Consider the following 12,739-nt stretch of genomic DNA (forward strand, 5'->3'; position numbering starts at 1 on the left):
CTTTGCATAAATGCATATACAATACACAGCTTTTACTGCGTTTTTCAAAGCGGCTTTTCTCCAGGGAAAAGGCCTTCAGAGGGGCTTAGCAGACACCCTGTAAGCACGAGGCCTTAATCTGCAGCTGGTAATTCATTCCTAAAATTCTAAAGAGATATTTTTTGTTTTGTTATTAGAGTGCGAAGCTCTGTATACCTATAAACAGATCAAATACGTTTACTGTATCTACAATAAATACCGTACTTGTTTGTGAAGACAAAACATGAAATTGTTAGGGTTAAAGAGCTTCTACTTTAATATGAAACCTTTCCACGTGGGTACCAATGCAGAGGGGTGGGGTTTCTTCACTGAGCCCCTGGCCAGTCAAATGCTTCCTTTGTGTAAGGCTGGCCATAGATGGTTTTTTTTTTATCATATCTTTTTTTTCTGTAATGACACCCTGACAATCCAGTTACATGGCAGGTATATTTGGGCTCCATGCAGACTAGCATTTTTTAAAGCTCAAAAAACACTAGGAAAAAATACTGGATGAAAAATGCTGATAATATTGTTTTTTTGTGCCGCTTTTAGGAGTGTTAGGGTTTTTACAGTGCATGAAGAAAAAAAATGCTTGCAAAAAGCGGCTAGGAGCATTTAGAAGTGTTTAGGAGCTTTTAGCTTTTTTTCTGCTGGGAAAATGCTCCCAAAACTCTACAAAAACCATTAATTTCTGCTCCTAAACATTGAAGCTTAATAAATGCTTCTTGCATAAAATAGTGTACATGAACACATAGGATAATACTATTCGCTTGTAGGAGCAGAAAAAAAACTGTTCATAATCTCTTCTAGGAGTTTAAAAAAACGCTAGTGTGCATGGAGCCTTAAAGAGGAACTTCACCGGCACCACCATTTTCAATAGTCCGGCGCATTCACAGATGTGCGGAAGCAATAAAAAAAACAAAAAACTGTGAATTATGAGCCATGTATGGCTAGCTTAAAGGCCTGTACACACGATCAGAAAATTGTACAAAAAATACAATACAAGTACAAAAAATACATGGTGGGATGTCGCCACCCTGGAAAGGTATATGAAACATAACATCACCCCCAGAAGGTGGAGGTTGAAAAATGCCTCCTGAAGATGTCTGACGAAATGCGTAGGGCCGGGCAGTCCTATCATGTACCCCAGTTCTTCCACTTAGTGGATTGTACGCTGGCTCCAGGGATTGCAGAGCAGCGCGTACATACCATTATTGTTGGCAGATTATTCCTAGTGCCGGGTCACGGCACTTGCACATGCGAGTGGATACTTTAAAGGTTTATTCATGTGATTTTATTAAATGGTATCGCGCTATGTTGCTTCCTGTCATTCCATTTCCTGTATGATAAATACACACCAAGGGAAGTACCAGAGAAACCACAAGTGTATTCAAGCCTGATAGACCCACCTCAGGAGGTCCATACCTGCTTGTGAGTGAGCACCTCGGTGGTCATCCACAGCGTGGAATAGTGGAAACGGTGGGCTGCATGCACACAGAGCACTTTATTGGAAGCACTTCTGGATATCATAATTAATTGCAGCCTTCACTGGGAGCATGCTTGTTTTGGAATTATAGACTTTTTATTTGTTTCACCTATGGTAGCTGTATATGCACTCAGACAATGAGATTTATATAGAGCACTAAGGCACTTTATGACTGTGTTTAAAGTTTCACTTGAATTTTATTGTTTACAATATTGCTTGTCACTAAGATATTGCAAACACTGTAGCACTTTAATCAATTTAAACTTTGCACACACTATTGTAAAAGGGTAACGCAGGACCAAATTCTTGTATCAATTTATATATGGTAACAACCATTAAAGAGGAAGTAAACCCTGATGGGTTTTACTTCCTCTTTTGCTCGCTGCAAAGCCTGCAAATGAAAAGCATAATGGGCTAGTATGCATCGCATACTAGCTCATTATGTGCCACTTACCTGCAAAAGAATCCAGCGATGTCCCCTGTGTAGGCAGCGTCCATCTTCTGGCCCCCTCTTCCTTCTGGGCCGCGGACTCCAGCTCTGTGATTCGCCGGAGCTGCGTGACGTCACTCCCATGCGCACGGGAGCCACGATTAATGGGACACAGGCTAGGGAAGAAATGGCACTTAGTTTAGTTTCTTCCCCGCGCACGCGCCGTTGGAAGTTTCGGCGGACTACAAGTGAAATATCTCCTAAATGGCGCACGTTTAGGAGATATTCCCACTACCTATAGGTAAGCCTTATTCTAGGCTTACCTATAGGTAGAAGTCCAAAAAGTGGGTTTACAACCACTTTAAGCTGCTGTAACCCATATGTTAGAAAATTTTGTTTTCTGTTAAATTTTATTTATTTGGACACTTAATTCACAATTGCATGAGTGACACAGACATCAAACAGCACCAGAAATGTGTTGCAAATGCCTTATTTACCATATTTATCAGCGTATAACACGCACCTTAACTTTAAGAGGGAAGTTTCAGGAAAAAAACTTTACACAGCCCCCTGCATAGTACACAGCCCCCCGGTATAATACGCAGACCCCCTGCACAACACACATACCCCCTGCATAATACCTCTGCACAACACAAAGCCCCCTACATAATACACAGACCCCCTGCACATCACACAGCCCCCTGCATAATACGCAGACCCCCTGCACAACACACATACCCCCTGCATAATACACAGACCCCTGCACAACACACAGCCCCCTGCATAGTACACATCCCCCTGCACAACACACAGCCCCCTGCACAACACACAGCCCCCTGCACAACACACATACCCCCTGTATAATACACAGACCCCTGCACAACACACAGCCCCCTGCATAATACGCAGACCCCCTGCACAACACACATACCCCCTGCACAACACACAGCCCCCTGCATAGTACACAGCCCCCTGTACAACACACAGCCCCCTTTCATTATAAAGCCCCCCTCTGCACTCCCAGGAGACCCCAGTCTCCTGGGACAGCACCACCAGCATACTCTAAAGCTGAGAAAACTTCACTGTCAGCCCCTTCTCATACACCGCACCTCCTGTGTCACTTTCATTGTAAATCAAAGCTTCTAAATGCCTCCATTAACCCCGGACCCGGTCATGTGACTGCTCTACTCTCTTTCATTGATGGTCACGTGACCGCTATCCTCCTCCATTTAAAAGCTACACTCGAGGAGGAGGCGGAGCGGGAGGAGGAGAGCAGCCACAAAGAGCGGCGTTAATTGAGGGATTTGGAGGCTTAGATTTACATTGAGGGTTACACAGGAGGAGCGGTAGATGACTAAGGCCTGGCAGTAATATTTTCTGAAATTTAAAGTATACTGGCAGCGCTGTCCCATGGCCAGGAGAGGCGGGACGGCCAGGCTGACACCCTCCCAATGGGTGGCACCCGGGGCGGACTGTCCGACCCCCCCATTGGTAAAAAAAAAACAGATATCGGCGTATAACACGCAGGCACAGTTTACCCTCTATTTTTGTGTTATACGCCGATAAATACGGTAATTGTTCCCATTGTGTTGTACATTTTCGTTTGCTGTTTTGGTTTCAGCCTGTTAAAGATCAATAAAATAGCAATCCTACAGCTAATGACACTTCCGGGTGCGTCAGATGTCTTTGTCTCCACATTATGTGCTGTAGTTCCACCCACCACACAGGCCACTGTATTACCAGTGGGCCCCTTCAGCTCTGCAGAGACACAAAAGTGACGCATTGTCCGGCTGGTGGAACCACAACATGCAGTAGGGAATGCAGGCATCCGACACACCCTGAAGGGTTTGATGCTAAAGTTTGCACAGATTGGTTCGGCTGGGACTTTTTATGTTTTTCTGATTGGCTCACTTTATGTGTGTGGTGGATATTGGACCAGTAATGGTATTATTGTGTGGTAGAAAAAATGCTAAAGAAATGTCTCACATTTCAACCACTGATGTACTGCTCACAGGGTAAAAAAGCTGTCTAATAAACTATGATATAAATGTTACATAGCAAATTATTATACAAAATAAAAATAAAAGAATGTAAATAGGAATAAACATTCAACATAATCTGATCTCTTGCAGGTGAACCTGAATTTAAGTATGTTGGAAACATGCATGGAAATGAGGCTGTGGGCAGAGAACTTCTTATTTATTTGGCCCAGTACCTCTGTAATGAATATCAGAAAGGCAACGAAACAATTATCAATCTAATCCACAACACTCGCATACACATCATGCCCTCCATGAATCCCGATGGGTTTGAAAAAGCTGCACAGCAGGTGAGTGATGCCAGTTTTTGTCTGCAGCAAACTATATCTCATATGTCACTTTTAGTAATGCTGTGTACACACGACCGGACTTTCCACGGACTGAATCACGTCGGACTTTTCGACGGACTTCCGTCGAATCAGAGTTGTCTACTAGAGGTCGACCAATATATCGGCCTATATTTGGCGTTTTTTAATTAATCGGCATCGGCCGATTGTGCTGATAAAAAAGGCTGATTATAACTTCAGCGTGACTTCTGTAATAGAAGTCAATGCAAGTTGCCTGAAGTCTTCTGTGGAGCAACTTCTCTTCTCTCTAGGCAGCCTGCCAAGTCTGATAAGTGGAAACATTGTATCTTTTTAGTTTCTTTTATCAATGAACTGATCTTCCTGTGTAGAAGCTCTCAGTTTAACCATTTAAAGACTAAATCTTTTCTGACATTTGTTGCTTACAAGTAAAAATCCTGTATTTTCTGCTAGAAAATCACTTAGAACCCCCAAAAATTATATATATTTTCTTAGCAGAGACCCTAGGGAAAAAAATAGCGGTTGCTACAATATTTTATGTCACACGGTATTTGCGAAGCGGTCTTTCAAATGAAATTTTTTTTGGAAAAAATACACTAATGAATTAAAAAAAAAACTAAGCAGTAAAGTTAGCCCATTTTTTTTTCATCCAAAAGTTTTGATTACCTGTTTACATGTAAGACATTTTCTGTATCACTTATTACTTAAGGCTGCCTTCACACTGGAGCAGGCGGGCGTTGACAGTAAAACGCCGCTAGTTTTAGCAGCGCTTTACCGTCATTTTAGTGGCGCTATTCGGCTGCTAGCGGGGCGCTTATAACCCAGCTAGCCCCCGAGGAAGGGGTTGAATGCGCCAGTGAAGCACCGCTGCCGAATCGCTTTGCAGGCGCTTCGGCAGCGGTGCGCATTCATTTCAATGGGCAGGAGTGGTGGAGGAGCGGTATACACCGCTCCAAAGATGCTGCTTGCAGGACTTTTTTTACATCCTGCCAGCGCATCGCCTCAGTGTGAAAGCACTCGGGCTTTCACACTGAGACTGCAGGGGAGCCGTTTTACAGGCACTTTACAGGCGCTATTTTTAGCCCAAAAGCACCTGAAAAATGCCCCAGTGTGAAAGGGGTCTAACTGTTAGATTTTATGAGATGAAGGGAGAAAAAAAAAATCGGCTTAACATATCGGCCCAATAAAATCGGCATCATATATCGGCCATCGGCCGCCGCGATTTCTAAATGTCGGCATCGGCCAGAGAAAAACCCATATCGGTCGACCTCTATTGTCTACACACAATCACACCAAAGTCCGACGGATTTGACCGTGATGACGTACAACCGGACTAGAATAAGGACGTTCGTGGCCAGTAGCCAATAGCTGCCCTAGCGTCGGTTTTCGTCTGTCGGCCTAGCATACAGACGAATGGATTTTTCGACCGGACTTGAGTCCTCGGAAAGATTTGAAACATGTTCTAAATCTAAAGTCCGTCACATTTTCGACAGGACAGGTCCGCTGCAGGTCTGATGAAGCCCACACATGGTCGAATTGTCAGACGGATTTGTTCCGTCGGACAAGTTTGGTCAAAAAGTCGGCCGTGTGTACATGGCATTATTGAACTTTCATACTTTGTTCAGTACCATTTTCTTGTCATTGAAAGATGCCATACAGTTGGGTTCTATAATAAGTCTTCTATAAGTTTATAAGTGTTCATAAGTGTTCTATAATTTTTCGGAAGACCTTTACAAATCACTTTTCCTAATTGTACGTTTTAAAATCTTAGCTTGAGACAATTGTGTTATGCAGATACCTTCATGTGATTGGACACTGGCAAGCAAAGCTGTAAGAATAGCCCTAGCATAGCCCCTTCCACTCCCAGCAAGCCTCAGTTTTGTCCTATTGTCCCTAGGTGTACAAGCATCTTCTCTCTCTGCTCTGAGAGAAGCAACCCCTTCTCTTTGTTTTATTTTTTACTAGCCTTTTACATCATGATTCTTCTATAATTAGTAGGATTCTGCGCTTAGGAAGGGCTGAGCTGCTGCCTCCCATGGAAAACTCCAATAATGGAGCAGAATGGTTGTAAATATGTAAAAAGAGGTAAGTGGCACTGTCCATCTGCTGAAGAGTGAACCAACAAAGGTGAATCGCACTTCACATCAATCAGTGCAAGTGCTGTTGTGACCGGAAATGATATATGTGTATCAGAAACAAGTGGTCAAAGTATTAGAAACTCTGAAATCGCATTTTATAATACCAAACTTATATAAACTTAAACTTTAAAGTGCAATGATACGTATACATATATACATATTTTACATAACATGATTCTTCTATCAAATCTGTAGCTGCCTATCACCAATGCCGCTTCCATTTAGGAGCTTTCTGGACCAGTTGACTCTTTTTTCTGCACCTCGGGGGGAGGTCTACCCAGATCCCGCTAAGAAGAAAATGTAGGATTTACCTGTAATGTTTGGGCACTGGATTCTGCCTGGATGCCCACCTAGGCACAAAGTGCAACACGTTGTGTTAGCCGAAGGTTGCTATAAAGATCCCAGGCCATTGCACTAGCAGCCGGGGTGACCCTGTCCCTGGCAACCCATTGTAGTTTTTAAAGCTGGAGGGGACTTGTCCCTATTTTCTATTGACTGCTGGGACCACAACACTCTGCAGTAGGTAGGGGCTCCAAGGAGCCCAGGTTGCTGTTGCCTCAGTCCCTTAGGGGGTAGTTTGGGGTGCAAGAACTCCGCTATCTTTTGCCTGCAGCCTGCATTGGAAGTTACAGCCATCACACACTAGATTTGCTCCCAGGCCAAGTTAACACCACAGGTGTTAACACCTCCCAAGATCCACATGTTTCACTAGGCTGTACCCTCTTAGGTTATTATATTATTATTATTATACAGTATTTATATAGCGCCAACAGTTTACGTAGCGCTTTACAACTTGAGGGTAGACAGTACAAATACAATACAATTTGATACAGTAGGAATCAGAGGGCCCTGCTCCTTAGAGCTTACAATCTAAGAGGGGAGGTCAAGAGATACAAGAGGTAATAACTGTGGGTGATGTGCTGATTGAGAAGATAAATGTACAGTTGTTAGGTGGGGGCCAGATAGGCTTCTCTGAAGAGATGAGTTTTCAGGGATCGTCTGAAAGTGGATAAAGTAGGAGAAAAACGGACGGATTGGGGTAGAGCATTCCAGAGGATGGGGGAGGCTCTGGAGAAGTCCTGAAGGCGAGCATGGGATGAGGTGACAAGGGTGTTCGAGAGCAGGAGGTCTTGGGAGGAGCGAAGAGAACGATTAGGTTGGTATTTTGTGACTAGGTTAGAGATGTAGCTAGGGGCCAAGTTGTGGATGGCTTTGTAAGTTATAGTTAGTATCTTGAATTTAATTCGGTGACTGAGTGGCAGCCAATGGAGGGATTGGCAGAGGGGTGTAGCAGACGCTGAGCGGTTTGTGTGGTGGATGAGTCTGGCCGCAGCGTTCATGATGGACTGAAGTGGGGATAGCCTATTTAGAGGTAAACCAATGAGGAGGGAGTTGCAGTAGTCAAGGCGGGAGATGACCAGGGAGTGGATTAGAAGCTTTGTGGTGTCGATGGTTAGGAAGGGGCGTATCTTGGAGATGTTGCGAAGACAGAGGCGGCAAGCTTTGGATAGTGATAGAATGTGGGGTCGAAAGGTTAGTTCAGAGTCCAGGATTACACCTAGGACCTTGGCGTGGGGAGATGGGTTGATAGTTGAGCCGTTGATCTTGACAGGGAGATCAGGGGAAGTGGCACCTGAGGGAGGAAATATCATGAGCTCGGTTTTGGATAGGTTGAGTTTGAGAAAGTGATGTGACATCCAGGCTGATATGTCTGCTAATAAGTTGGTAATGCGTGAGGAGACAGGTGGAGAGAGCTGGGGGGTGGAGAGATAGATTTGGGTGTCATCAGCGTAGAGATGATATTTAAAGCCGTGGGAGGCAATCAACTGACCCAAGGAGGTGGTGTAGATTGAGAAAAGGAGAGGTCCGAGAACAGAACCTTGGGGGACCCCAACGGAAAAAGGAAGAGGAGAGGAGGAAGTAGAGTTGTAAGTGACACTGAAGGAGCGGTGGGATAGGTAGGATGAGAACCAGCGAAGAGTACAGAGGAGGGGGTGGTCCACTGTGTCAAAGGCAGCAGAGAGATCCAGGAGAAGTAGTACAGAATAGTGTCCGTTGGCTTTAGCCATTAGTAGGTCATTTGAGAGTTTAAGGAGAGCAGTTTCCGTGGAGTGTTGAGGGCGAAAACCGGACTGAAGGGGATCAAGAAGTTTATTCATGGTCAGATGGTCACTTAATCGGTTGTAGACCAGTCTTTCAAGAAGTTTGGAGGAGAAGGAGAGTAAGGAGATGGGACGTAAGTTGTTGAGATTGGTGGGATCCAGTGAGGGCTTTTTTAGTATGGGGGTGACTAGCGCATGTTTTAGAGAGTTTGGGAAGATGCCACAAGAGAGGGAGAGGTTGAAAATGTGAGTTAGAGAGCGTAGAATCGAGTCAGAGGGTGAGCATAGCATTTGCGAGGGAACAGGATCCAGGGGGCAAGTGGTTAGATGAGTGCTAGATAAAAGTTTAGCAACCTCAGTAGTAGTAGCAGGGTTGAATGAGGGAAGTAATGACTGTATCTGTGGACATGGGGTGTTGCATGGGGGGGGTTTTTGCGCATTGGCGATCTCCTCATGAATTGTATAAATCTTAGTTTTGAAGTGATTGGCAATCTCCTGGGCGGTGATTGAGGTGGTGGGTGGAGGCAGTGGAGGACAGAGTAGAGTGTTGAAGGTAGAGAAGAGTTGACGTGGACTGGATGAGAAGGTGTTGATGAGTGTGATAAAGTAGGTCTGTTTGGCAGTGTGAAGGCAGGAGTAGTATTTTAGGAGGGCAGATTTATATTGTGTGAAGTCTTCCTGGGTCTTAGTCTTATGCCACAGGCGCTCAAGAGCGCGGCTACGTTTTCTGAGACTTCTGGTGTCATCTGTTTGCCAGGGTTGTAGCAGTCGGGGCCTAATTCTGCGTGTAGTGAGGGGGGCCAGCTTGTCTAGGGAGGAGGACAGTGAGCTGTTGTAAATGAAAGTAGCTAGGTTGGGGCAGGACAGGGGGGAGATTTTGTCATAGAGGTGATCAGTAGCAGAGTAGAGAAGAGAAGGGTTGAGGTGGCGAAGGTTTCTGCGTGTAACTGTTGGGCGGTTGGAGGGAGAAGAGGTGGAAGACAAGGAGAGAGCAAAACTAATAAGGTGGTGATCAGAGAGTGGGAGTGGATTGTTGGAAAGGTTGCACGGAGTGCACAGATAGGAGAAGGCAAGGTCAAGGGTGTTGCCGTTGGAGTGGGTAGGAGCCTGTATCCATTGCTTCAGGTCAAGCGATGAGGTTAGACTGAGAAGTTTAGAAGTAATAGTAGTGTTAGTGTTGACAGGGATGTTGAAGTCCCCAAGAATAATTGTGGGGATTTCAGAAGAGAGAAAGTAGGGTAGCCAGGCAGAGAAGTCATCAAGAAAGGCTGATACCGGTCCAGGGGGCCGGTAGATGACAGCAATTCTTAGAGAAATGGGAGAGAAAAGACGAATGCAATGTGCCTCAAAAGAGGAGAGTGTCAGAGAGGGAGGTGGGTGAAGAACCTGATAGGTGCTGCATGGGGCTAGAAGGATTCCCACTCCACCTCCCTTCCGTCCACTTGGTCTGGGGGAGTGAGTCCAGAGAAGGCCCCCATGGGAGATGGAAGCAGGAGAAATAGTGTCCGATTCATGAAGCCAGGTTTCAGTAATGGCAAGAAGGTTAAAGGAATTTGTGATGAAGAGGTCGTGGAGGGCAGTGAGTTTGTTGCAGACAGAACGTGCATTCCACAGGGCACAGGAAAAGGGGGGGCTGGTTTTGGAAAGAGGAATATGGACCAAGTTCTGTGGGTTGCGGCTCCTGCCAGAGGGTGTAGGGGAATGGGAGCGTTGGGCAAAGACAGATGATGGTGGCCCAGGGTTTGGGGATATGTCACCAGAGATTAGGAGAAGCAGGAGGGTGAGGGAGGTAATGTGGGACTGTGATTTATGTGAAGGGGCATGTCTCAGAATACTGGAGGTTTTATCAGTGTATGGATGTAGAATGAGCGAGAGTTGGTAAGAGCAGTAGTAAGGGGAAGACAGAAGGCAGGGTGATATGTATAAGCAGGTGGGTGGAGAGGGGGGGTGAAGGTAAGAGAGTTTGAGGAGAGAGGACAGGAGTGTCAGGAGCAGTGGTAGAGAGTGCATGTTACAGAGTGGAAGGAGAGCTTAATAGAGAGACAGGTCACCTGCAGTCTGTTAGCTGCTTTCCAGTGCAGATTGCTGTATTTGTTTGCTTCGTGCAATCGCTGAAGTGCAGAGAATGAAGTGCATAACACTTGTAGAAAGAAACACTTAGAGGAAGAAGCCTTAAGGATAGAAGCCCCTGCAATGTGCTACCCCCTTAAGGATGCTCAAATATATACTGTTATAAGGGTGGGGTTGAAGTTCGTTAATTAATCATGAGTGACTATAAGAGTGCCTAGCAATCAAAGTGAACTTTTTGCTTCAAAAGTCAGAATAGCAAGAGGCCAAGACAAGATCAACACATAAAACTTAGGTAAGACAGTTCAGAAAAACAAATAATGTCATGGTTGTTCGCACAGGGCAACAGATAGAGAAGGCCACATACCAGAGAGACACACACACACAGAGACAGCAAGCAGATCCCAATTGCAGTTAACGGTGGAAGATGTGGATGAGCTGACACATACCAGAGAGACACACACACACAGAGACAGCAAGCAGATCCCAATTGCAGTTAACGGTGGAAGATGTGGATGAGCTGACACATACCAGAGAGACACACACACACAGGTTGCAGCCTCCTGTTGAATTCTTGGCCGTTGCCTCCTTTAGGGCAATGCCACATGCCCATGCATGTGAAAAGTGGACTCAGTCTCTGGATTGTACAATTTGCCTCACCAACAGAACCTGTCTTGCCTTAGGGTGGTGGCTTTCCAGTATGCATTAAAAATGGCGAAGTCCTTTATTCTGATTTCTTGGAAGGTACTCATGACAGACACCAGCTTAGCGGGCTGGGGTGTAGTCCTCTTGGTGCAGGAGACAAAGTCACCTGCAGAAGCCAAGCTTTCGATCAACATCCCGAAACTTAGGGCGATTTGGTTGGTCCTGCAGCACTGGGCCTCTTGTATCAAAGGCTACCCAATCAGGAATCATCAGACAATGCCTTGGTTATGGCTTACAACCACCATCAAGGGGGAAGAAAAAGTTGCACAGCTCAAAGAAAAGCTGATCTCATTCATTTCTAACTTAGGCGGAACTCCACATTTCCACCTTGTCTGCAGTGCACATTCCAGGTGTAAAAAATTGGCAAGATGACATTCTCAGTCATTAGCATCTCGTTAAAGGGGAACCATTTCACATTTATGCTCAACAAGAAACTGGATAGGTTTATTGCCAAGACCAGAAACCCTCAGGCCTTCACAGTGGATGCTTTGCTGACTCCATGAGATCAGTTCAACCTGATCCATGCAATTCCACCCCCCCACCCACCCAGAAGCTTCTTCTTTGTCTGCTTTTCAGAAGGAGAGTATTTTCTGCTGATTTTAACAGCACTAAAGTGGTGCAAGAGAATGGGGTACTCAGACCTCGTCAACTCCTATTAAACTCTCATTGGTTCCTATCAAACTGTTCAGAACTTCTGTCGCAAGGTCTGGTCCATCATCCTGCTTCACAGTTGCTGGCTTTAAGACCCCTTTCACACTGAGGCAGTTTTCAGGCGTTTTATCACTAGAAATAGCGCCTGAAAACTGCCTCTTTCTTGCAGCATCTTTAGGGGTAGTTTGGGAGCACTGTATACAAAAACGCCCCCGCCCATTGCAATGAAGGGGCAGCACTTCTGAAGCACCTGAAAAGCGATTTGGAAGCGCCGCAACACGGGTGTTTTTAACCCCTTCTTTGGGGTTAAAAGCTCCCCGCTAACTGCTGTAAAGGTCCACTTAAACAGCAGTAAAGCGCCGCTAAACTGAGCGGCGCTTTACCGCTAATGCACGGGCGGCCCCAGTGTGAAAAGGGTCTAAATTGGTTCCAAAGTCAGAACTTTTTTTACCTTAATGCAGTGTCTGTATTAAGTTAAAAAATATCCCACTACTTGTTCTGCCCCTTTCCCCACCATCCCTAAATCCTTATCTGGCTGATTTCATGATAGATTTGTTTTTTGGGCTTTTTTGCATTTGTTTCTGTCTTGCCCACCCTTCATTTGCATTGTTTTTTTGACATCCCAGTCATTTAAGACTAAGATCATGTGTCCTGTAATGTACAATAAAGAAAATTGGAATTTTGAAATTCCCTGTGAAATCCTTTTTGTGGAGTATGTTACAATAGATGGGTCTCTTCTCTCTGGTAGTATGGTTCACTCCTTATTGCTTGTTACTAAACTGAGGCCTGCTGGGAGTG

At 45.2% G+C, this 12,739-nt stretch overlaps 1 protein-coding gene across 1 annotated transcript in view; it reads left to right on the forward strand.

The window, feature by feature from the left end:
* CPE (carboxypeptidase E) overlaps nt 1–12,739 on the forward strand; it is a 99,975-nt gene that overhangs the window by 55,232 nt on the left and 32,004 nt on the right. Inside the window, exon 2 of the mRNA XM_073606088.1 lies at nt 4,067–4,263. Coding sequence (XP_073462189.1) covers nt 4,067–4,263 — 197 coding nt within the window. The remainder of the gene's footprint in view (nt 1–4,066; nt 4,264–12,739) is intronic.

Source organism: Aquarana catesbeiana, linkage group LG01, assembly GCF_042186555.1.
Source record: "Aquarana catesbeiana isolate 2022-GZ linkage group LG01, ASM4218655v1, whole genome shotgun sequence".
NCBI lineage: Eukaryota > Metazoa > Chordata > Amphibia > Anura > Ranidae > Aquarana > Aquarana catesbeiana.